This window comes from Phycodurus eques, chromosome 5, assembly GCF_024500275.1.
Source record: "Phycodurus eques isolate BA_2022a chromosome 5, UOR_Pequ_1.1, whole genome shotgun sequence".
NCBI lineage: Eukaryota > Metazoa > Chordata > Actinopteri > Syngnathiformes > Syngnathidae > Phycodurus > Phycodurus eques.
The window spans coordinates 17247217-17273587 of record NC_084529.1 but is presented as its reverse complement, the minus strand read 5'-3'; the positions used below and the strand labels follow the sequence as shown (position 1 = coordinate 17273587).

The window sequence follows — 26371 nt, the reverse complement described above, 5'->3', positions numbered from 1 at the left end:
GAGACTGGAGGCCTAGTTATTCAAAGGAATGTGCATACTTAAAACTGGTAGAAGAAAATATGAGGAACTATCATAAATTGCGAGGGAGGGAAACAAGTGTGTCTAATTGCATCACTGATGTGTTTTCAAAAGTACTGGCAATTAGTTAATAGGCAAATGTTGCTTTCAAATTTCATAGGAACTATGCATCCATAGATCGAACTTCATGTTTTATCAGTCATTAAAAGTTAGGATATATCCATGTTTTTTTTTAAAAAATAGCAATTGTACATTTGAATAGTAAAAGGAATGTCCTAGTCTATATCACAAAATATAGATACCCTCTCGGCTCACTTCATTCAGCACATTCAAGCAAAATAACAACAGAATCATCAATCAAAAATAAGATACAGTCAAACACACATACTGTATATTCTAAAGTTGTACACCATTGTAAGTAACAATGCCAGTGTCAAAACTGAACTTAATTATCTTTGTAAAGGCAACATATGCATGACAGCTCTTCCATTGGATCACAATAGATTTTGCGTATGTGCATAATGGTGTGTTGTCCGATCATATTATCCTGATCATTGCTTCATGAGATTTTTGGTCACAGAAGCACATTTGAACAAAAAGAGAGTATTTTTTTTATAATTTAAGAAGAAATGTAAGACTTCGTTTTATTATTATTTGAGAAACGGCAGCATTTCCTTTAAAGGGGCCACACAAAATCTTGGTGACATCACTCGTCTCAAGATTTCACAAGCACTGTAAGGTTTGGCCTTTTATAATATCCAATTTCACTTAATTTCTCCCAACATTATTTATTGACTACAAATAAAGTACAGTAACCAGACCCCTCCGTGATGAGTGAAAATTTGCAAAATAGATATACCCTATATTTAAATACACCCTAGACATATTTTTAAGGTCTTTCAATACATTTAAAAAGATACAAACACATTTAAACACACACATAGCGGGGATTTGCTGTATATTTGTTCATCTATCTATCTATCTATCTATCTATGCCAGCTACGTATAGTGATCGGCAGAACAATGAAATACTCTTCCACTAGATGGCAGAAGGTACAAGTAACTGGTGTATCTATTTTTTTATGCCGTTTTCATTTGGTGGTGTGAAGTGATATATATACATATATATATATATATATATTTTTCTTCTCCCTAATGTAAAATATGTACCTTGGCTGAGTTATTCAAATGGCAGCATTTCAATAAGGTGCCATTTCGTTCAGAAGCTGAGTGCAGACGTGAAACCGGTGACATCAGTCGGGGAGGATAGTAATTCCGAGGCTCCCGTGAAGGCGTCACCGGGCTACGTACGTTACAGAGCAGGAACAAGAGGGCCGGTCTGCTGAGCGTTTCCGGAGGAGGCGGATAATAATCCCAACCTTCCCATTCCTAATGCGAGCACGAAGGTATTGCCTCCAACTCGCCTCAAAGGGAACCGCTTTTCGGAATGCAATTCAACTTAAGACCAAGATATTGAAATTGTTCGTTGGTCCTTGTCGAGATGTACATTATTGTGCCTCGGTTTCTTTATTGTGTGAATTAGCAAAAAAAAAAAAAAAAAAAAAATTCATTCCAACCTCTCGCGTATAATGTGACAGCTGTCGCTGCGTATGTTCCATTTCCATTTTGTGGGGGGAGAACTATCACCTGTATTCCGTTGAGGCTCCATGGCGACATTTTATTTCGCTCTCGCGATCACCGCGGCGGCGTTTTGGAGAGTCCAAGGTGAGCCCCGAACTCTGTCTTCCTCTCCCTCCTCGCCGTCGAACACGACCTCGTCAGCCGTCAACCTCCGCAATGACAACAGCACCCAGGCGGCCGTCGGATCCCCAACTTCGACCCTCATGACGTATCTGCCCACGCTCAAAGTCATGGTGATTTTCACCTGCGTGTTGACAGGCGCTCTCATCACCTGCCTGCTCGCCAAAGTGGTCAGGTAAGGATGGCCCACTCGTGTCGGATGGCAAAGACAGTCATCAAGCCCTCCACATCCTTGGGCTGCAAAGACTTTCAATATTAATGTTTATCATCAACAACAAAAGTGGGATCTTTGAGCAAAATCCACTTCCTGCGCGAGATAAAGACGTTCAAATCCTTCTTGGGGCCTACTATCGAACATGAGAACATTCTCAACGTTTTTACGATAATTGATAAGCGCAATAATCAACATTTTATAGTTGACCAAAGCGTCACTCGTTTGTCGCTCCACTTCATCTGTACCGTTTGGCCCTTGCTGTTGACATTCGGTGTCACTGTGAAAAAGGTTGTAGCATTTGGTAGTTTTGATGAAAACGGGGTTTCCCTCTCACTTCCTCCGCCTCCTTCTCTGTTCAACTGGGGGAAGCTTCATTTTCACAACTGCACCAACATGTTACAAGTGAGAATCCTCGTGAGGAAAATGGAAGAGTCCATTGCATGAGAAGCAAAAGGGGAGTGCAGTTGAAACGGTCATGATAAATTAAACATTTGCACGTGTTTTTAAGCATATGAATTAACAGTGAAACAAAAACATTCTTTAAGACAGAAAACTTGATCAATCACTTTTTTAGGAGATGTAGCATAATTAATATTAATGACAGGAAAATGTGTGTTTTTTCCCCATTGTTTTAATACGAAGCATTACAAGTCCTCTGCTCTCTCCCCTCACACCCACTCCCTTGACTTTGTCATCTTATCTCAAATTGGGATTTAACCTGTAAACCGTCACAATCTCACAAATTCTAGAACTCGAACTGCTGGGTTGCTACAGTATTTCGTCACTTTCAAATTCATGCTGTGCACGGGATTGACCCCCCCCCCCTCCAGAGTCTGCCAGTTTTGGGCCTCGGGCTGTTTGTTTGACACTCCCCATTTTAAAGGTTGTTTGTGCGAAGGCTCACTTGACTTAAGTATCAGCATGTGATTGTGTTTACTCCATGTGATGTTAGGGGATGTCAGAAGAAAGGCCAGGGTCTGTTTAACCATCTTCCTGCAAATAAGGACTGCTAGCTAAACCTGATTATTATTATTGTATTTTTAATGATACAATACAACGACAGAAGTGAAAATGATTGTTTACCTTTGATCTGTCATGGACGGTGACTTGAGGAAACAAAAGTAAGGACTTTTATGTTCTAAAGTTCCTATCGGCAAAGTCTCAGAGGTGAGGATCTAGGACCTCTGAGTTTGAATCTATATGAGCAAACATACAAATTCAACTGGTGATAAAATAATTTCTTTCCACCACTCTAAGTCATATTTACAGTTTTGAGCTGTAAGATCATTAAAAATAATGTCATTTATTATATTGCTAATTATTGCAGATCTGGGAGGAGAATCAGAAAAACCCGGAAGTACGACATCATCACGACGCCCGCCGAGCGAGTCGAGATGGCCCCCCTCAACGACGACAATGACGACGAGGACGACTCCACTCTATTTGACGTCAATTACCGGTTTGCTCTTTAAACGGGAGCTCTTGGTTTACACTACATCAGCCGTATGGCCGAATATAGTCAGGATAATACCTTGCATAAATAGAACGTCTAACGCTGACACACCGAGTGACGCGACCGAACGCCACTGAACTGTTGCGGGGTTCTGCAACTAGTTTTCACGAGTGGCTGACTGTCGGCAACTCGTTTTGCTGCGATTCGAACTTTGAATCGCACGTGAACAGCATCGCGAGGTCACGAATGTAACGCCCAATCAAAAATGCCATGTTGTATCGCATAAGCTTTCACTGCAAAAATATTGTTTCGGGTGCCAAGCCAGAACCAGCCGGCCGCTGTACCAAAACACTAACTACAGCACAGTATATATATTGTCTTACAATAATACTTCACTATATTCATAATTTCATATGTATCTGTGGCTAAAAAGCAAAGTGTGGAGAGTCTCTGTCACATAAATGCCCAAGTGCTGTCAATGAATGGAACTACCATTGCCAGCAACCTCTCAAGTATCCCCACCCTCTCTTTTATTTCTCGGCCGTTTCTACTATTACTAAATAACGGCTACAGCGGCCTTTGCAATTCAATTGTTCCTTGACAATCGCGCCATGTGGTTTGTGGTTCAATACAAATATAGTACAGTCCATTTTATGTGGTGCCTCAAAACATTGTTTCCTGATAAGAACACCAGGGGTCGCAGGTTTTCCATTGCAGCAAGTTGGCGTGCGTGCGAGGGTCAATTGCCTGGCATGCGGGTGTGAGTCGCAGACTGAATTTTTTTTTCGCGATTGGCCAGTTCGGACACGCTCGGCGTGCCTTAAACGCCACACTATCACAGCGGGTAACATCGCTTATACAACTTGTAAAAGAATATGCTGGTTAAAAAAAAAAGCCTTTTAGTCTAGCTCCCATTGACCGAATTTGTAATTTATTCAACATTAGTCATCCCTACGGGGTTATCAGAGGCATTTTAATAAGAGAAGATTTCAACCTTGGTTCGGCAAAGTAGAAAACGCCCTTCAGTGGATGTTGTCACACGCACCGAAAATATGCAACTTGGATCCACGCAAACAAACTATGGTTGTAGAGAAGCAGTTCAGATGTGATGTTGACACAAGGCTTCCCCCTTCCGTCCTCTCAATTGTCCCACGCGTGGGCGCTTCCTCAAGGGAAGATACGGCGTCCTGTTTACCTGCCGTTCCTGTCTAACCCGGTTGGCTATCAGACGGCGAGTAAATCCTCAAGTGACGCACTTCTCTGCTTTCTCGTAGGTAAATTCACCACGGAGTAATCTTTGACAACGTTGTTTCCCTCTGGATCGACTCATGTGACGTCTCGTGTTTTGTCTCCGACGACTCTTACCGGTGACTTGTTGAATCGTTTCGCTGCACTTCATAGGGAAAGAACATGTTGTTGTTGATCTGCATTTATCATACACACACTGTGATACAAGCTTTGCCATATCTTTGATCGAGAGCCGCTGGAAGCTATGCGCGAAACACTATCAACAATTTGTACACGCATTTTCTACTTGACTTCCATGCCAAATATGTCTACTAACCAGTCTTTTTGTGCACATAAGGCTCACTGTTATTAACTCATTCAGTGCCAGCCCTCCCAGTTAACATGGATATTTGACTTCTAAAGCAGTCAGTGGCACTGAATGTGTTAAAGATTGGGTAAGCCTCTCTATTTGTTTTTATTACTGTACATGTGATCTTTCTAATTTACTGCTGCTTTAGCTTACATATCTGAATAATAAAATTGCTATATTTTGTACTGTATATCTGTTTATGTATGTCAAATATGTTATTCAGCCAATTTAGCGGTTCCATAATTAAGGAAGTTATGACCATATCAAGGCCCCGTGTCTTTAGTATTTTGAGTTCAAACACTAAAAATGTGATTAAATCGTTGCAAAGAGTGGTCGGTGTAAGTGTTACGTGTATGAATTGAGAGGTATAAACCATATTGTGTTCAAGCAAATTCATTCAAATACATGAAACTTTCATAATGGGTTTTTCCTCATCTATATAAGACAGATTTAAGGAACTTTTCACTTTAGAATACAAGCTGTAAACAGTGTGGCATTGTTTGCCTAATAGCATAATTGCCTAAGTTATTTTTAACTTATTTTCACAATATCAATAAAAAAATCCGTAGGTACTTAGAAAAGAAATGATTTCTTCTTTATGTCTGTGTGGATTGTCATTCATCCAGGTCACGGTGATCCGAAAAGGTTGAATCGAGGCAACTAGACATTTCTTGTTTGTTGAATTTGTTGTTTATTTTTTTACATGTATATTTTTAAGAAAACATTCAAATATGACTTCGGCAACTATACTATTCAGCTAACAATGTTTTCTTAATCTGTATAAGAAGTGAGTGAAAGCAAAAATTAAGGTTTAAAAACATAATTCCCTTCTAACTTCAGTTTAGTGAACGTGTTCCCCAAAATGTTTCTGATTGATAATGATAATTGATTAAAAAAAAAAAAAACAATGTGAAACACAGCTGCTTTCTTACTCTTTTGAAGTACAGACATTCACATGTCGGCTCTGAAAAGATCATTTTAATAACTGACCTTCTATTTTATTCACATTGACCCCAAACAGTTTTTGTTCTATTAAGCTATTTCTTTTCTTGAGAAGCTATAGTTTTATCAAATTCAAAATGCTTTAGTGGACATTTATTGTCTGTTTTTTAACATACAAATAGGAGTGCAGGGTTGAATGTCTGACAAAGTTTATAAATGTTTTATATTGTGTTTACTGTTGATGGGTTTTCATACACAACCACTATTCATTCCAGCATTGTGTCATAGTCAAATCTATATCTGAATGTACAGTAAACGTGAAGTGGATTTGCTCAATGATGCCACGTTCTCTCTAAAACTGGGAGAGGGAACCCCCCCCCACCTCCCAAAAAAAAAACTGTTCATCCAATGAATCTATTCTGGGATTTCATCTGAACAGAATCGTTTGCTACCTTTAATACTTCTTGTAAAACTATTTGTTATGATGTGATCTTTTTGAAGAGTGCAGCAAATTTCGTTAAGCCTTTTAATTGAGTTTTAAGGCATCCCTGCTCTGTTTCCAAAAGAGGATTTGAAGTGTCGCCACAATGGCCTCCTGTTTCCATGTCTGTGAAATAAAAACACCCTTTTAAATGTCTCTTGCTTTAAGACATTCGTTTTTTGCATGACAAAAATACATTCATGTTGTCATAACTGAACACTTGAAATGTCCTTGAGTTAAATTCCGATTCAGAAAATAGAAATACATCAGTTGTTGTTGAACATGATGTGTCAGGAAAAGCATGCAGAAAAGCATAATATTATCTGCTGGAATTCTGGCAATACATAAATGTGAATGGGGAAGGGGAAAAAAAAGCAGCAGGACGGCAAGGCTCGTAAACGGCGCCATTAAATGAACTTCCCAGAATCTAGAATCGGTCTGTTTTCCACGGGTTCCGTGTCATTCATTGCCCCCAGGCTGCTGACATCCGCCGCACAACTTTTGTCTCTATTCTTAAGTTAATTTTTTGCACCATGAGGCACATCCTGTCACAACAACAATTACGTTTTTGTACACTTAACATGTTTGGAAGTGCATGCACTATGTATATTGAATACAGTACAACTGTGTCCACTTCATGAGGGGATGGAGAACCTTCACGGCCTGTATGAGCATTTGATGCAGCCTTTGGTCGGATAAAAGTTCCCTATCCCTGACATAAATTGCCTTGCAAAAAAAATAAAAGAATAAAGCTAGATGCCAATGGAAAAAAAAGTACTTTCTTTAACCTTAAAATAATAGATACTGTATACTCTATTCTCTACAACTCAGTTACATACGTTTAAATATTTTATTATTTGCACATTCAGATTTTTCTTTTTTTTATAAGTGTGTTAGTTTCAGGTAGGAAATTCAAACGTCTAACACTTTTACAAGAATATCCTTTCTGTCTAGAAACCCCTTAACTAATTTCTAAACATTCTGTGGTTATGTAGTAGTATTGGGACCACTGATAAGATTATAAAAAGTTGTGACAACTGTAAAATTATAACACTTACTGTTCTCATCAGATTACTTTATATCATACTACATTAATCCCCAAAATGCTGCTTTTTCCTAACATTACCCTCATAAAATGAATTCCACTTTGTCATGTAATGCAGCATTTATTTCCCTCTAATATTCCAAGTTTATTGTTGTCGAATTCAGAACCCCCCCCCCCCCCCCTCCAATATATCAGCTTTACTGCTCTAAATGACAACTTTTTTGTGCTATGACAACTTTATTGTAAATTGAGGAAATTCCTTGTAATATTCTGACATTTTTTACTCCTTACGGCTTACTTTAAAACTTCCATACTTTTTGATGAAATAAATGAATGAAAAAGGGTATTGATATTAATACTGATTAAAACTTCACTAAAAACGTGCAGTACTCACTTTTCAACTTTTTTTTAGTACCACTTTATGCTTGCATTATACTTTTCTGCTCTTTGGACGATCATAAAAGTATGAGTTTGTATAATATTACGACGATATTTAGAGAAAATATGTTTGTTTTTCTTGCCAAATTTTGCCTTCATGAATATTTTTCACCTTTCATAGTACCGTTATTTTCTTTTCAGTGTGGTCCTAATACTACTCGTTATGTTATATCCCATCAATACCTGCTTAAATACTGTACATTGGTTTCAGGCACAACAACAACAACAACATTAATTCACCCCAAGCCCCCACATAAGCACACTAAAGTGATTCCTTCATCATCTCACTGTTAATTAACTTGCGTTATTCATTTAAAGCACATAAAGGGACTCAATTCTAAGAATATATACCTTGTACATTCATTTTGATAATTAGATTCTAAGAGCTGGTGTTCTTGACAATCTTTTAACTGAGTTGACTATTGGTTAAGTCTACACAAACAGGGCTGTGTGGACAGCTGCTACACTCCTACTTTGATTCTCAGGGAGGCGCGATATAATACTACATTCTCCCTTTTCTTCATTCGGCTCCCTCGGTAATGCAACGTGATCCCTTCGACATTTTGGTCAGGCACAAAGCTGTGAAAGTAGGGAACCGTTTTGAAAAGACCGTCTTTTAAAGAAAAAAAAAAAAAAAGGTAAAGATTTTGATTGTGGTTTCAGTGCTTCTATCGTCTTGTGGCGCAAACTGTAAACTGCAGGAGCAAATTAGTTTCAAATCCATTCTAAATATACACTGTGACGGACGGGGTCCTCGGTTTATGATTGTCCAAGGTTGAACCGATTAATCGAGGTTACGGACAGCATGCAATAATCTTTGAACTGGTCACGGAGACACAAGAAGGCACACTCAGTTACCGCCATACTGGTTTTCATTGGATTGGTTTATAGTTATGGCCTGGAAGTGTTTTTCACACAAATAGTAACTGTTGTTTTGACTTGCGTTTGCGCGTCCCAACATTCGGGTTGTGTCGCCGCTGTCGGACTCCAACTGCGTCATAAACCGAGGACCTCCTGTACTTCCATTCAATGAGTTAAGACTGACAGTGATTTTGACTAGTGGTACGCGGGCTCCCTCGAGTGGGACACACACAAAAATATTTGTCTTAGTATGGTTCAGTTGTATTTAACGTTAAATTCAATACACTTGCATTGAATCTTGAAGTACTGTTTTTTTTTTTAACATTTATTTATGCGCAATTTTTATTTAACTTGTGTGTAATACATTTTAATGGAATCATTTATTTTCCTATATTCAAGCACAGTATTGATGTCCAAACTGCAAAATGTTACATTGTCTTAAAACATAATATTGACTTCTTAGGAATGAAACATCCGTTTGGTTTTTGATGAAGGCCTACTATGCTGCTGCATTTGAATGTTGGTCATGTTATTTGAAGATTTGTTTTGATTTTGATTTTTTTACGTCGTACTTGGTGTAAAATGTTTGAGAACTGTTGAGTTAACTAAGGGATATGATTTCATATATTCTCATTCATGACTTGTACCACAGTTTTAGTCAACAACTGCTTTGTAAATTTAACATCAAAAAGAGCTCGGGATAGAAAAAGGGTCACGCTGCACTTACAGAAATTTTTTTTCAAACGAAAGTTGATATTAAAGTAGTCCACATGCTCATACCAAGGACTGTTTCCATGGTGATATTCCACTCTTCTAGTTCTTTTGGCTCTCCTTCTGCGGTCCTGTCTCAGCATCGCAGCTCCCGGTGTGAAGCCGCAGCGCCCCCTGTCGGTGCAAAGCGTTGAGAGTCCGAAACTCCAGAGGCATGGTGTGCGGGCTGGCGCTGGAGGTGTACTCGTATTTGAGAGTGTCGTAATAGTGGTACTTGACCGCTTTGCCCTCCGCGTCGTGGGGGAAAGGCCAAAAGCCGTAGAGATGGATCTCCTCGCAGAAGCGGGTCGCCATGGTGTACATGAGGAGCCCTGTGGTCGGACGCTTGATGTGGACCTTGTTGGTCAGCCAGTACCTATAAACAAAGACGGCGATTTAATAACTGTAGCTAATAGCTATACAAGAAAGTGTGTTAAGAACAAAAAATAAAAAACTTTAAAGTCTGCAGTGTTTCTAATTAGCCAACTCAGAGCATCTCAAAATCTGTATCCCAGGTACGCACATACGCACGCAACAATCGATAGTGATGTATTAATTTGAACCGCTTGGTGTCATTTTCAATTAATTGATGCGCCTGACCTCTAACAGGGGTTTTGTAATTGCGTGTAGATGCCACAAAATGGAAGCAAAGCACTTAAAACCTTGAGGATCGTAAAAGCATCAACATCTAGCATGTACACAATTATGAACCCATGTTACATAAACAACTGTGTTTATTAGAGAACATTTGAAAAATTTAATTCATGGGACTCTTCAATAGAGTTAGCTAGCATATTTAGCCTAAATATAACCCTAGCACAGACTGACGTGGCACTCATGCGCACCAGCACTTTACACTAATAGTATAAGTCAGTCAACTCACCTTTTGGCATTTACACACAATAAGAAATGTTAGGGAATTCAGGGAAATTGTAACGGCAAAGTAGGCTACAGGGACTATGGGTAGCTGCATCAAGCAAGAAGCAGAAACATACTTTCACTTTTGACTGCTCCTGAAGTGCATTCAAGAACCGGCAACAAAACAGGACATCCCAAACACGAAAGAAAATACATAAATCCACAATCAAGGAATTACAACACCAAAATTCGACCAGATGGCATCATAGTTCATTATACAGTTCTGGAATAAATGACGAGGCAACAACAAAGTTATCGAGTTTGTTATTTTGGTATTTATGTTTGAGTAAAATTATCATTTGTTTGTTTTATTTTATAAACTACTTACAACATAAATCCCAAATACAGAGGATACAGAATATAGTATATGACTGTGAGTACCTGCTATATTGTCTGTCTACATGGGTTGCTGCACCATTTGATTTGAGGCTTACAACACAACCACATAAATGCTAATCATTGCCTGTTAGCATTAGCCTCAAGTAGCAGACTAAAGGCTAAGCTAAAGAATAAACAGCTTAAAGCTTCTTTTTTTGGAAGAGTATTTACTGATTCTACCCGACACTGCCATCATACAGCGCTTTTATCTGAAGTTTGTGCTTGCAAGTCAAAGCGAAAAACTCGTAAGTCGAGTCACTCGTATCTCAAGGCGCCACTGTACAAATATTGTCATTTAGAGCTTTGATTCCCAACCAGATCGTGGGGTGAATTTTTCAATTTCACTTTAATTGCTCTGAAAATTATTTATCCAACACAAATGATATGATGCTCAACTATTTATGCCAGCTACATGTAGTGACAAGCAGAGCAATACTCATCCACCAGATGGCAGAAGGGACATCATTTCCCATGTATCCACTTTTTGTGCCATTTTTGTTTAGTGGCGTGATGTGAGCTCATTTTTCAATGTAAAATATGCAGACATCATAAAATGGTCATATCAAAAAAGGTCCAGTGTTTTTTTTTTCCTTCTTTTTCCCCCAGAGCTGTACTGTATATCATTTCTCAAATTTGTATAAATCATGAGAGGTAGTGTATTTTTTTTTTTAGTCAGCAAACTTTCTTTGAAAGTAAACCATACACACACAGAAACATTAGCACACACACGCAGTTCACAGTTCATTACAGAACCTGCGGGCAGCCGGGCATTTGGCACATCCTTTATGTTGTTACTCAGAGGTTGTGTGTTATTCATAGCAGTTCGTGTGCCATGAAAGACACACACGCAGGTTGAAAATCCAATACCACACTAGCAGGTAATTTGGAATTCTGACAAGCGGGCAGGAAGGTCTAATTACCTCCTCCAAGGAGGCTCTCGTTTTTGCCCTGCCACGTATTTTTGCTGAAAACATATGAGGGGATTTTAATTGAACTCAGTGCGTGGCCAGAGCACATGGGTCAATATGACCATAAAGCGCTTTCTAAAGTATCTTCCTCATAATCACTCAGTCATCATGAAAATGAAGCAGAAAAAGGAAACTCTGAGGTCTTATGATAAGTGACCAAATATTTGCACACATACCACAATGATACATCTCTTAAAATAAGTTTTCCATTTTATATATTTTTTTCCCCACGGCTGTTTCATGTATGTGATTTTCAAAGGGGGAGATTCATCCATTCGGCTTCACACGTCGCTATTATTCTTGATCAGACGAACTGGAGTCGCTCTTGAATAATCTAGTCCCAAGTGTTGCGATTGACTATGGATGGTACAGGAACACACTGAAATGAGTTGTGCTATAAAATGTTCTATTACTCTCACATGTTGTCATCGGACTTTTTAGTGGTGCAGAGGAGCCGCTTGTTTAATGTGTATGTAATTTAACTCGGATTCAAGGGATACTCACAAAAATGATGTTGGCATTTCAGATGTGGATTTTGCATACAATAAAAGGTTCACTACTTTGCTGGTATACGCACACTCAAAGTTGCATAGCTGATTGTTTAGCGAAAAATATTGGAATTTTGTCTATGCACTGAAGTGCACTAGGCACATAAGAGCTGATGCTTGCTGAAAAATAGCAAGGTCAGGAAAGCACTTATTTCGCAGCCTTACAGAAAAAATATTTATATATTTTTGGCTTCCGTCGACAAGAACATTTCAGGGGAGTGAAAGTGCTGAGCACACAGACGGTTAATGGCAAAAGTCGTGGTGCGCTTGTTAGCGGGGCTATGTCAAATAGCATCATTTAGTATCTGACCAGAGATGTTTTTTTTCTTTAACGAGGCGAAAAAATGAAGGCTCCCCAGCAGTGTGCTCATCATGAGAAAGAGGCAATGACAGAACCATGAAAAAAAACAAAACATATCAGGTTTTCATAACAGCCAGAAGGCGATGATGATGGATTGAAATTGTTAAAAGAAATCTGTGGCCAGCTTGAAAGTAATTCAACACAAAAAGAGTAGACTGAGAAAAGCGTGGTCATTATTTGCAGTATTAAGCAAGTCTCAACGTCAAGCAGAATCATTTAAACACACAGGAAATCGATCGAGTTAATGAAATTCGGATTGCGGCTCAGTCAACAAAGGTCACAGATATTCGACTCTGAAGACCCAATTCAAGGAATAGCTTTGGCATTTTAGAAAGCATGAAAAGAGAAGACTGGTGGTAAAGCTGGCAAAGATAATAATGCTGCTGTTTTGATCGATACAGTCGGCCAGTGCATATTCATTTGTCTGTCCGTCCGTCAGTGTATTCATCCGTTGATTTGTTTTTGGGACCTATCTTCTGTTAAAAAAAACAGAAACATTATAAAAAAAAAAAAAAAAAAAAAAAAAGAAAACCTAAAAACATCTATTCACTGTTTTTGTGTTCAGCAATAAAAGTTGCCGCGGTGTGATAGCATCTTCGTGTTGTTGTTAGGTTTAAAGCTAAGTTAAAGCTAAAGCTAAGTTAAAGCTAAAGCTAAACTGTTTCTTCATCTCTTGGGATGCAGTAACTAACAGCGTGTGTCGCCTACTTTGCTGTTACATTTTGCCTGTATTCCCTAATAATGACTTAACACTGTGTAAAGTGCTAGCGCGCATACTGTATTTGTTTGTCCATGTGTGACGTCGCGTCCGTTCGTGCTAGCTGTTATTTAGGCCAGTATGCTAGCTAAGACTATTGATGAGCTTCACGTGAAGGTTGTTTGTATGTGTTGAATAATTAAACAGTGACAGTGTAAAGTGACAATAAATGTCTTCTAAATTTGACACGTTGTTAAATCAAGCCTTTGTCTCTGTTCTCAAACGCTGTGGGCGTGTCCACTGAATGGGTGAAACCACGCCCCAGTGATAAATGGATGCTACTTCGTGTAGCATGTTTCTTATGCCGAGACATCCCTACATGTTTAAAATATATCAGTTTAAAGCCTCCACTGGCTGGAAATTATCCCACCGGGTCATCGTCGGGCTTTTTGACACCACGACTACAACGCCAGCTCAAAGTCCTGGTCTATGTTGAACTTGTTTCTTTTTTTCTCCATAGCATGCGCACACTCACAGCTGACTGACAACAAGGCACTCTAAAGCGGCCACACCAGTGGACTATCAGAAGGGAAGATGCATTTCTGGGTTGTAGCCATGGCTAGCTCGCTAACTTCATGTCACAATTGCGCCAGATAACCATTGATGTGAATGAAGGCGCTCAAGTTCTTACAAAGTGGGGGAGGTCACTGGGCCCCATTTTAGCCACACCCAATAAATTAGAGAAACTGAAATGGTGAAATCAGTTTAACGCTTTATCTCCACAATTCAGTACTACACAGTTCTCAGTTTTTGCCCCATCTCAACAATTATCTTCAAACACGTATAATGTAGTTAGAAACTGAATACAGTTGTTTACGTAGCATGGGTTCATGATTATGTACATGCTACAAGCATGGTGTTGATTCTTTATGATCCTTGGTGGTTCTCTGTATAATGAATGAATGTCTTCTGTTGTTTTTCGAATGTTATTTAGAAATACCACCAAGCACTTCCGTTTAATTCTGCTCAATCTATTGTCAGGGACTCGCATAGCTCGGGATTACAGTTTTATATTTTTTTCAATCTGATCTCACATTTCGCTTGTGACCACAAAGAATCAGAGAAGCCTTGTCGTATTGTTTTCCCCGAGCGTTTAAAATTCAAAACAAGTACTCGGGCAGGAGATTGGAGTTTCTCGGCTTCTTCATTACGCTGCTGCTTCACATGCCGAGCGGCACCTTACCCTCTGACGGCGTGCAGCAGGCGCAGCGAGGGGAATGCGGTGCGCACGTCCGCGGTGTGCTGCAGGATTAGACGCAGGGCCCACTCCACGCGCTCCTCTCCTCCTTTGGCCATGAAGGCCGGGATCCACAGCACGCTGCCGCTGAGGCTCTGAAGCCGTCGCACGAAGCGCAGCCGCCACTCGTCGTCCGCGAGGTCCTGGAACGCTCGCTGCACCACGGAAGGGTTCATGGTCACCAAGTTGGTACGATGCCCCACGTCTTGAGAGTATTCCTCCACTGGGGCCAGGTTGCACCTTCAAACAAGGAGAGCTGAGTATTTGTACGTATGGATCTGAATCTTAAAGTGTTGTCAGTTCCTACTCAAAGCACATTGAGACCTGTGATTGGCCTGTGATTGTTAGCCACCTCGATCAGTGTGTTTTTCCCGACAACACTTCCCTTTCTTGACTTTGCGGATGATTTCCACTTGTTCTGTGGTTTATTTTGAGTAATTCTACGTATCGGTGACACATACATTGGGTACGGAAAGTATTCAGACGCCCTTAAAATTTTCACTCTTTGTTATATTGCAGCCATTTGCTAAAATCGTTTAGTTCATTTTTTCCCCCTCATTAATGTACACACACCACCCCATATTCACACCTGGATTTGGGGATCTTCTGCCATTCCTCCTTGCGGATCCTCTCCAGTTCTGTCAGGTTGGATGGTGAACGTTGGTGGACAGCCATTTTCAGGTCTCTCCAGAGATGCTCAATTGGGTTTAGGTCAGGGCTCTGGCTGGGCCATTCAAGAACAGTTACGGAGTTGTTCTGAAGCCACTCCTTCGGTATTTTAGCTGTGTGCTTAGGGTCATTGTCTTGTTGGAAGGTGAACCTTCGGCCCAGTCTGAGGTTCTGAGCACTCTGGAGAAGGTTTTCGTCCAGGATATCCTTGTACTTGGCCGCATTCATCTTTTCTTCGATTGCAACCAGTCATCCTGTCCCTGCAGCTGAAAAACACCCCCACAGCATGATGCCGCCACCACCATGCTTCACTGTTGGGACTGTATTGGGCAGGTGATGAGCAGTGCCTGGTTTTCTCCACACATGCCGCTTAGAATTCAGACCAAAAAGTTCTATCTTGGTATCATCAGACCAGTGAATCTAATTTCTCACCATCTTGGAGTCCTTCAGGTGTTTTTTTATTTTTTTTTTTTTTTTTTTTTAGCAAACTCCATGCGGGCTTTCATGTGTCTTGCACTGAGGAGAGGCTTCCGTCGGGCCACTCTGCCATAAAGCCCCGACTGGTGGAGGGCTGCAGTGATGGTTGACTTTCTAGAACTTTCTCCCATCTCCCGACTGCATCTCTGGAGCTCAGCCACAGTGATCTTTGGGTTCTTCTTTACCTCTCTCACCAAGGCCACTGTGCTCCTAGGAATCTTAAGTGCAGCAGAATTCTTTTTTGTAACCATGGCCAGATCTGTGCCTTGCCACAATTCTGTCTCTGAGCTCTTCAGGCAGTTCCTTTGACCTCATGATTCTCATTTGCTCTGACATGCACTGTGAGCTGTAAGGTCTTACGTAGACAGGTGTGTGGCTTTCCTAATCAAGTCCAATCAGTATAATCAAACACAGCTGCACTCCAATGAAGGTGTAGAACCATCTTAAGGATGATCAGAAGAAATGGACAGCACCAGAGTTAAATATATGAGTGTCACAGCAAAGGGTCTGAATACTTATATTATTTTTATTATAATATATATATTATTTCAGTTTTTCTTTTTAATAACTGCAAAAATGTCAACAATTCTGTTTTGTTCTGTCAATATGGGGTGCTGTGTTTACATTAAAGAGGAAAAAATAAACAAATGATTTTAGCAAATGGCTGCAACATAAAGAGTGAAAAATCTAAGGGGGCCTGAATACTTTCCGTACCCACTGTATGAAACACTTATAAAACAGTTCAGTCTATACAAAATCAAGACCACAAGCGTGTAGAGGTAGGGTTGTTTCAATGAATACCATCTTATTTCACATTGCGTATGTCAAATTCTCATATCTCCAGAACTGTAACAGATACAAAACAAAGCCCCCGCAATATTCAAGTTTATATCTAGTTTCAATATATTTGTGAAGTAGAAAATCAGTATTTTCCAAATCATGACTGATAAACCCATTTTCTGGTCATCACATGTGGACCTTCAGAGGTGTGTATGTACAAGCTGTATCTCAAGAACTATAACAGCTTCAGACATGCTTTTGCTATCAACATGTCCACAACAGCCTTATTTATATTCAACTTTAATACATTTATTGAATTAAAAAAAAAAATCGATATATTCAAAGTTACGGCTCATAAACTCATTTTTAGCTCTCCCGAAAAAGTACCCTTTTGCTGTATCCCAAGGAATAGATAGAGACATGCGCTTGGTACCGAAATATCCGCACGACCCAACTTTATATTCAACTTTAGTACATTTGTAGGTCTTAAAATCAGTGCATTCCGAACAAAATAGACACATTTTGGATGATATGGATTATTTTTCTTCTGAGCGGAGGTTTCACAAGGACGGCACACTGTCGGCTGTCAATGGTCTCCCATCTCCGCTGCTGTAAAAACTGCACAAGGACCCCGAACACAGTCGGCTGACATTGATCCCGTTTGTCTGACACACACGCGACGAGCCGAGTCAATTCTTTGGCTCATTAAAGAAAAGCCGCATCCCTTTTGTTACAGCCGTTGCCGTCGTTATCATGCTGAACGTGTTGGTGAGAGTCATGACCTTTTCTCATCAGCATGCAGGAGGAGACAAGAGAAAAGACGGCATACAGTGTAGGAATAATGAAAAAAAAAATGTAATAAAAAGGTTGTGGCCCTTTTTCAGCTAGCAATCAATCAGTTGGATGGGAGTGCTGACATCCTGCTTGCTGTCTTTACACCAGATGTTTCATACGGTGTTAGTTTGAGTCGCGACGGTCACAGAATACCAACCTGGACGCTTTTTGTTTGCATCTGCCATCACATTAGCATCACGGACAGATTTATAGTCCTCCATTGACAGGAAAAACTAGTGATGAATAGCGCAATCTGCCATTCCTGTGATTAAAGCCAAACACTAATCAGAGGCGGCTGATGGTTTCACGTACACACACACACGCACGCATCCACACACACACACACACACACACACAAACGTTGAGTAAATGAGAATAGGACCCCTGCGAGTGCTCAGCTTCATCTAAAATGCATGCACAAAATGTCAGTCTTGCATATAAGTGTGCTTTTAATTGGTCTCTGACTGATTGTGGTGGATTTCAAACTTGAACTCATGATGGAAAAACAAAAAAGTCTCTTTAAAACAGGAAGCAGCCACTCCAAACCTGAATTAATTATTTCATCTCAATTACGGCCCAATTTTAACTTGCATGTTGCCTCGCAAGTGAGTCCAAGTGGAAACGTCTGCGCCTGACACGAATGGAGCAGAACCTCCAATGTCAAACAGCGCAAAGGTTCATCAATTCGGAGTCCAAACAAAGTTGTTTGGAAAGAAATATGCCTCTAAAGTCACACAAACTCATGTTAAATGGGAGTCAGCAAGTGCCTCTGGTAAACCGCAAGTAAACGTCAGCTCTTCTAGTAGGCTTTTCCTGCCTTCTATTGGCATTCAGAAGGTTTTGTGACCGCTATTTCAACTGTTCATAATTCCTTCCACCAAGGATGAACTTTCTGGCCATAATTCCAAAAAGGTATGTTTGGCGCAAACCCAACACTGCTCATCACTAAAAGAACACCGTGCCTACAGTGAAGCATGGTGGTGGCAGAATCATTGTTTGGGGTTGCTGGTTCATTAGTCAAGGTGGAGGGAATTATGTACAGTTCCAAATGTCAGTCAGCGTTAGCACAAAATGTCCAGGCTTCTGCTAGAAAGCAAAATAAAATGTCAGGAATAGCCTACTAGAACATCTGAACTTCATTTTGGGTTAATCAGAGAGGTAGGTATGCGTTGACTAGAATTTAAAATGGCTTTTAATGTGATTGGTTAATTCTGAAGCCATTCAGCCATATCCCCAGTTATAAGCGGGTGTGCACACTTGTGCAACCACACGATCTCAGTTTATTTTTTTTTACTTCCTCTCTCAAGAAGATTTTTTTCAAATGAGTTATACAGGTTATAGGTCACATTAATGGTGGGCAAAAAGATCTTGGTCTGATCTTGTACTGTCATTTACGTTTCTGACTCTTATTGTTGCACTTTACTTTCACAAAAAGAAGACAAATATTGGTGTGACACTTTCCTCAAAAAGAAAAGATCGAAGCCACAGGTGTCAAACTCATGGCCCGGGGCCAGATCGGGTCCGCCACGTCATTTCACATGGCCCGCCAAAGCAAATTAATGCATGCATCTAAAATTTCTAATTGTCAAATGTAACAAATAAACCAAACTCCTTTTTTGAGTAACTTGAACAATATCAAAACTATAATCCTTGACTTCTGATTTCAAAACTATACAATTCCTTCAACTTATTGTATATATGTAATAATATGATGAGGGAAAATTATAAATTTAACACGGCCCTCTGAGGGAAACCGTTACTACAATGTGGTCCACAACAAAATTGAATTTGACATCCCTGATCTAAGCTGTCGTTTCATTTGAAATATCATCAAATTTCTTGTTTCCCGCAAAAGATACGCCGTTATTTTTGCATTTTATTCCCTTACGAAACTGCATGTGAACTAAATTACTAGCGATTTTTAAAATTGAAATGTCACTTGAAGCCCGTGGTGTTAATGCAGCCTGAATCAAAGAAATACCTAATGACAAAGTCATGGGAGTCGATCTGCGGGCCGCAGCCGCTGTTGAGCAGGACGCCCGAGTTCCCCACGACGGCGCACAGCCGATGGTGCTGGTTCTTCATGGGCGACACGCTCGGCAAAAGACGGTAGAGGTTTTCTGAGATGTTTGTGGTGCTGTGGCGGTCGAAGACGTAATGGACGACATCTCCGGGTCTCAGCGAGCCCTTCAGGATGGAGATGTCTCGCTCCGGGTCGAGGAATCTTAGGATGTTCTTCCTAGGGAACAAAAAAAACCAACAAAAAAACAGTGGTACCTCATCTTACGAGTGACTCAACTTAGTTTTGTGAGACACAAGTCGTCGTTTTTGAAATGCATCTGTGTGTTCCAGCCCCCCAAAATAACCAAGACGAAATGTTGTAACATGTTTTCTTAATAACAAAAATAGCACTCCACTGTATTGGACTTTATAAAAATGTACAGTACTAACACATTGTAGTAGAATGTAAAAATTAAACAGTTTGTGCATCATGATGTCTTGGTTCGAGGCCGATTGACATTGAGCCGCTCCTACAGAAATACACGATACACGAAGAAGACGGTCACAACTAAGCGTCTCAGTAAATTGCAGTAATATTCGTTGTTTTTCGCTGTACCGTTTGTGTTAAAATAGCTGCTGCTTAAAGGTTAACAACCATCAATGCAAGTTTTGGCTTTTTGAGTCGTGTGTTAGCATGAAGCTAGTGGACAGTATAACAATATAATCATATTCGTTGTGCTCTGCAAAAATTAACTAATATTTTTGCAGTTGGGTTAAGACGGTCTTCTTCTGTGTCGCACCACCAAATCTATAAGTACTTATTTATCCTGCTGCCCCCTGGTGGCTAAGGCCCACACACCAAAAGGAGCAGCACAACGTTCATTGAATTGAAGCATGAAAAATATGAGCTGAAACTGCTTGTTTACATTCTATTTAGGTATGTCATGACTGTATGTTTTAATGTTTCAGTACAATATTTTTCTGATTGAAAAAAAAACAACAACATGTAATAAGGGTACCTGATGAGCTTGGACAGGGTCTTGTTGAAAGTCCAGCTGGATGATAGGAGCTTGGCGCTGTTATTGAAGCCTGGGGGAAGGTGATTTATTTCAGCCCGTGTTGCCAACGAAGTGCTTTCCACACGCGCTGCCGTCTTTCTACATGCGAACACAAGACCGCATTTGTTGCGTTTTATTTTTGTGAATTAAGCACAATATAACAGTAAGCCTGCGGGGTTATTAATGGTAAAAACACTGGAGGCTGATTTGAAATGATACATTTGAAATGAGAGCGTTGGCAGGTCCAGCTATCGGTACCGCAGGATTTGGTTCATTTTATTCTCACACATAATTTCAGTTGAATTACCGACATCCATGTTATGAAAAGAAATAGCAGCGGCGTAGGAATGAGGCTCAAATGTGTTTAGTCTGGTTCGCTCTCATTTATTTTTAAAGGTAAAGTTGTGAGATGAGTTTGATATTTAAAAGTGTTTTTGGGATCTTAGTTTGGCGTATATTCAGGGTTTACGTCAAACTAATAATATAGGCAATTATAAACTTTTTTTTTTTTTTTTTTTTTTTTTTTTTTTTTTTAAATGGAGAGTGAATACAGCGGCTTGGCAGGAATAGCAGCTGCCTCCTCCAAATAAACAGTAAACAGATACTCGGCGAGAAGCACTCTCTGGGCTATTCGAGGCTGCCAACTGACAATTACATCCCAGTGGCAACCGGATTCCCATGAGCCCGGTGTGTATAAATCGCATCATGTATTATATAAGCAGGTGTGTACGCGCTGATGGATGATTGCGTTACAGACCTTCGTGGTCTGGGGAAGAGCCGCTTCATCTTTGCCTGGCCGGTATTTCTACAAATACAGAAACAAGAGTTGTGACTTGAGTGAGAATGCTTCAAAAAAAAAAAATAATAATAATAATAATTGGATGAATGGGTGTTACTAAGCCACACTTGTAGGTCTTCACTGTGAGAACGAATGAAGGTGAAAGGCACACATTAAGCAGGTATTTTTAGACCAATCCACCATGGGCCCATCGGCCGCAGTAATGAGCAGCCATGGAACACGAAAGGAGCCGCGTTATATCGACTGGAGGCGCACTGGTGATGGCGCTTGAATGTTCCTATGTGCTTTTGGATGTGCGTTTATGGGCCACTACATTAGGAACACATAAAAAAATAATAATAATAATGTAATCAGATCCAATACAAGAGCTGCAAATATTAAGATAATACAGGAAACACCGGCTATTCTGCTGCAAATAATGAAAAAAACAGAGTAATTGTCACCCTCAAATTTTTAGAATTACCTATATTAATATCTTAAACTGTAAATATATCATTAGTCTGATAGCATAATTGCCTAAGCCACTTTTAACTTACTGGCACAATATCAATACAAATTATCAAGGTGCTAGTTATTTTTATTTTTTTACTGTACTTTATGTGTGCATAAGAGTCTCACTCATCCAGGTCACAGTAATCTGCTAAATTTGAATCGAGGCAATGACTTGTTTATTGATTTGTTTTTCTTCTTGTTTTTCAAAAATGACGTAGGTCATTGCTACAAGGGTAACAATATCACAAACTCTGATCCAATTTCAAACTCAAAATTTCAAACTCATTTTATAACCTATCCCGAGTTATTTGCCTAGAACTCGCCGACGTGTAAAATTATTTTTTGCCGCTATCTGGGGGCATCTTAGTGCTAGCTTTATCTCAGGGAAAAAAAAGAAAAAAAAAAAAAGTGCTTTGCATCTTTCGGCATCTCCAGGCAATTACAAACTTTTATGTGTGGTCGTCAATTGCAGATTTTCGCGATTCATGATCTAGATTATGATCTAGATCCGTGGTTCTCAAACATTTCACACCAAGTACCACCTCAAAAAATACTTCAAATACTTCAAAAATACATTTGAAGTACCACCAGAATGACCAACAATAAAACACAGTAGTGTAGTAGGCCTCTACGTTGAGCAACAACGAGGCAACAGTTTTTCTTTTAAAAGTATGTTCATTATTATTTTAATATTTTGCAGTTTGAACATTAACACTGTACTTAAATATCGGAAAATAAAAAATGTAATGATTAAATTAAAATGTATGGCACACAAGTTAAAAAAAAAAATTACCGAAATAAATGTTTAAAAACAAACATTTCGAGAAGACTAAATGCAAATATATTGTACTTAAAAGTTAAATATAACTTAACAAATTCTAAAAACATTCATGCCACTGTAACATTCTGCATAGTTTCAACATTGAATTCAGGGGTGCGGAAAATACATTAAGAATGAATTCAGTAAATCTTTTATGTATCACTAGAGGGAGCCTGTTTACCACTTTTAGTACGAGTACCACTGAGAATCACTGCTGTTGGGCATTCAATTTGCAATTTTATTTTATTAAAAATATGCGTGTATGTTGCCTTCGCAACCTGTAAAAATAGCAGTTGTCAAGACCGTATTTTCCTTCTTGAATCTGTTCCAGACCCCCCCCACACACAAAAAAAAACCCTCTACATACACACGCAGCTCTCTGTAACTTCCGCAAACAACATACTTTCTTGGCACCAATTACTACTTTCCTATTAAGCCAGGGCTTTGGTGACATTGTAGGGCATTTCAGATTGCGGTTTTAATGTGTTTGCAGCTTGCTGCGCCGAATCATACCGAGGTCTGTTTCTGATATTTTGCTGCGCCTGTCTGGCACGAGCTTGATCCAGCTCTGGCGGAGTCACGCAGAGGTGAAGCCGTCTTCCCCCCTTTTTTACGACCTCCATTGTTGTAATTGTATGCAACTTCATTCAGGCGGCGGTCAAAGTGCTTCTTCTTCTTCATCCTCTTGTTTTCCCATGAGAAATCACAAGCCAATACAAGCTCATCTGCTCCACCCAAAAAAAAATAATTAAGAATTGTTGCATGTGAAAGATGTAGGTAGGGCGCTCCACTCGGTGTGTGTGTGTGTGTGAATGAGACTGGGGTGATTTCCGCTGCACTGCTTCAAAATTCAATTCCAGGGGAAAGAAAAGAATGAAAGAGCAGCCTTTTCTTTTTCCAGTCCGTTGCCCTCTTTTCCTTTCTCGCTGTGTGTTGAACAATGCAAATGTAGCCCGATCCCACATGCAAGCTGCTGCAAGACAAACAGCCGAACCCTTGGGGACTCGGCCGGCGTATGCCGCTCCTACATCAGCTGCGGCAGATGTACAAACAAACCACAAATATGCAACTTTACATAATTCACAGTTTGGGGGAAAAAAAAAAAAAAAAAAAAAAAAAAGACCTTAGAAAATAACAAACTCTGGATTTTGGGCTCTAAATAATAATATTTGTACAGGGGTCCCTTGATTTACAAGTTCAAAGTTCCCATGACAAAATACTTGTATCCCAAATTATCTTTCCTCATTGAAATGAATGCAAATGCCAATAATCCGTTCCAGCGGGCCCGAAAAAACACTAACACACTTTTTGTAGCATGTTTTTTTAATAAGAAAAAGAGCACTTTACAGCATTGTACTTTTTAAAAAAGATACAATAACACCGCAATTAAATTGAATGTAATTAATTCAACACTTTTCAGATCAAGCGGCACGGTGGACGACTGGTTAGAGCTGTCAGCCTCACAGTTCTGAGGACCCGGGTTCAATCCCCGGCCCCGCCTGTGTGGAGTTTGCATGTTCTCCCCGTGGCTGCGTGGGTTTTCTCCGGGCACTCCGGTTTCCTCCCACATCCCAAAAACATGCATTAATTGGAGACTCTAAATTGCCCGTAGGCGTGATTCTGAGTGCGAATGGTTGTTTGTTTGTATGTGCCCTGCGATTGGCTGGCAACCAGTTCAGGGTGTACCCCGCCTCCTGCCCGATGACAGCTGGGATAGGCTCCAGCATGTCCGCGACCCTAGTGAGGAGAAGCGGCTCAGAAAATGGATGGATGGACTTTTCAGATCATGATAATTCAATGGGCATCGTACTGCTCCTTCTTGTGTGTGCTCCTTGGCCACCAGGGGGGCAGAACAATACATCCATCCACCCATTTCCTTTACCGCTTATCCTCACTAGGGTCGCAGGCGCGCTGGAGCCTATCCCAGCTATCATCGGGCAGGAGGCGGGGTACACCCTGAACTGGTTGCCAGCCAATCGCAGGGCACATACAAACAGACAACCATTCGCACTCACATTCACACCTATGGGAAATGTTAGATTTTTACATTCAAAAACACTTTCCTTGTTTCTTATTACATAATATTAACATTTCTATAGATGATGAATTTTGGGTTTTTGTTTGCTGTAAGCTATAAACCAAATTCTACATATTTAAAACATTCTGAAATATTTAATTCTGAGTGCGTGTAGTGCATCTCTATAATGCCTTTCAGTATTTGAAATGAACTGCCTCACAAAATTTAGATTTTGGCACGCTTCTGATTTATTTATTGCGAGTGACAACTGCTCAGCAAGCTGCAGTAATATTAGTCGTTCTTCGCAGAGGATAAAAACATATAGCCACGTGAGTGTTGGTTTATTTATGTTTTGATAATCAAAGATAATCCGCCTGCTTTCATGGAGAACTACAGAAATCTGAGAATATTTCGTTGAGAGGCTAGAATTCTGAGAATTTGGACAACTTTACATGTAAACAAGGTCTCTAAAACCGTGAATTGATGATCAAAATAGATGTTGACTAACTGATTAATTGTTGCACCTCTATTTGAGTGTATGAAAGAAAGAAAAGAAACCACCCAAAATACGAATTTGTTTTTTTTGGGTGGTGGTGAGGGGGATTAATTGCGTTTCCATTCATTTCATATGATCATCAGTGCTCAGACCTGAATGTTAGACACAATTGAACACACACACACACAGAGTGCCGGCTATACTCACGAGGCTTCTTGTTTTCGTTCTTGCTCCACTTGTGAGATATCACCAATGAGGAGGAGAAGCACGAGTAGTGTGACGAAGAGGAAGAGCAGCGTGCGGGATGTGGGCGTCATGGTCCGGGCTTGGCGGCGGACTTGGTGGAGGTGTGGACCGCCGCGAGTCCGCCAGCAGGCATTCCGCCCCCCAACCTGCCGCGCGTTCACTTTCCTCTCCTTCGCATGTCGACGTCTGCCCGTGTGGCGTGTCTCTTTGTTGTGATCACTGGAGCCCACCCACACATGCTGCAGTCCAATCTCTACGAGACCACCCCCGTTCTCTTCCTCCGCCTTCTTCAGTGGAAGCGCTAATTCCCCGGTCCAACTTTCAAAGCGGGCACCTCCAGAGGAGGGGGGCGGGGGTTGGGGGGCGTAGATGGATGTGGACCACATGCAGTCTTAAAGGAGCAGGTGGTGCAGCAGTTTTCGCTACTCATCCCGTATTGTTACGAATTTTCCAGTTTTGTGGTGCCCGGGGGGTGTGCCAACCCTTTTGAGTGCCACTGGTCTTGACATACGAGTTTTTTTTGTGCTTTGACTTGAGAGCAAAATGTTTCGATACGAGCGCCTTTATGGTGGCAGTTAAGTCGCGTCAAAAAAAGCAGCGTTTTGGCAGATAACGAACAATACTTCTCGCCTTAGTTGAAGGTTACTGTCAAACTGAACATCAAACAACGAGAACTACATGTTGCGTATTTAAAACAACCACACAATGTTGCCTTAAGAATGCCCCTGCTAGCTTAATGCCAACACGTACTCGTAACGTAAAAACATGCAAACGTTTTTACGTTACAGTATGTGTTAGCATTAATCATAGACGGGCTAACAATTAGCACAGGTTATAACACTGCAGTCTCGGCCAGGCTTCCCTTGATGGGTGGGGGGGGGGGGGGGGGGGTCATTGGGTCTCAATAGAACAGACTTGGTTAAATAAAGTCAAAAACAAAACAAAAATGTACTTG

At 40.4% G+C, this 26371-nt stretch overlaps 2 protein-coding genes across 3 annotated transcripts; one reads left to right on the top strand and one right to left on the bottom strand.

Moving 5' to 3' along the window:
* Positions 1-1346: 1346 nt before the first annotated feature.
* On the top strand, positions 1347-6622 carry fam174b (family with sequence similarity 174 member B). Of its 2 annotated transcripts, XM_061677806.1 has the most exons (3): positions 1347-1954; positions 3321-3452; positions 4721-6622. In XM_061677806.1, exons 1-3 carry the CDS (start codon positions 1686-1688, stop codon positions 4722-4724), a joined length of 405 nt encoding a protein of 134 aa, XP_061533790.1. In that variant the 5' UTR covers positions 1347-1685; the 3' UTR covers positions 4725-6622. The 2 variants fall into 2 exon arrangements, with proteins under 2 accessions (XP_061533790.1, XP_061533789.1); XM_061677805.1 differs by having other exon boundaries at positions 3321-6622.
* A 1986-nt stretch (positions 6623-8608) lies between these two features.
* st8sia2 (ST8 alpha-N-acetyl-neuraminide alpha-2,8-sialyltransferase 2) lies at positions 8609-26342 on the bottom strand. The gene is made up of 6 exons (XM_061677804.1): positions 25378-26342; positions 21304-21351; positions 20508-20645; positions 19469-19726; positions 14674-14967; positions 8609-9936 (listed from the first exon to the last, which is right to left on the bottom strand). The coding sequence occupies exons 1-6, from the start codon at positions 25800-25802 to the stop codon at positions 9624-9626; spliced, it is 1476 nt and encodes a 491-aa protein (XP_061533788.1). The 5' UTR covers positions 25803-26342; the 3' UTR covers positions 8609-9623.
* Positions 26343-26371: the final 29 nt, after the last annotated feature.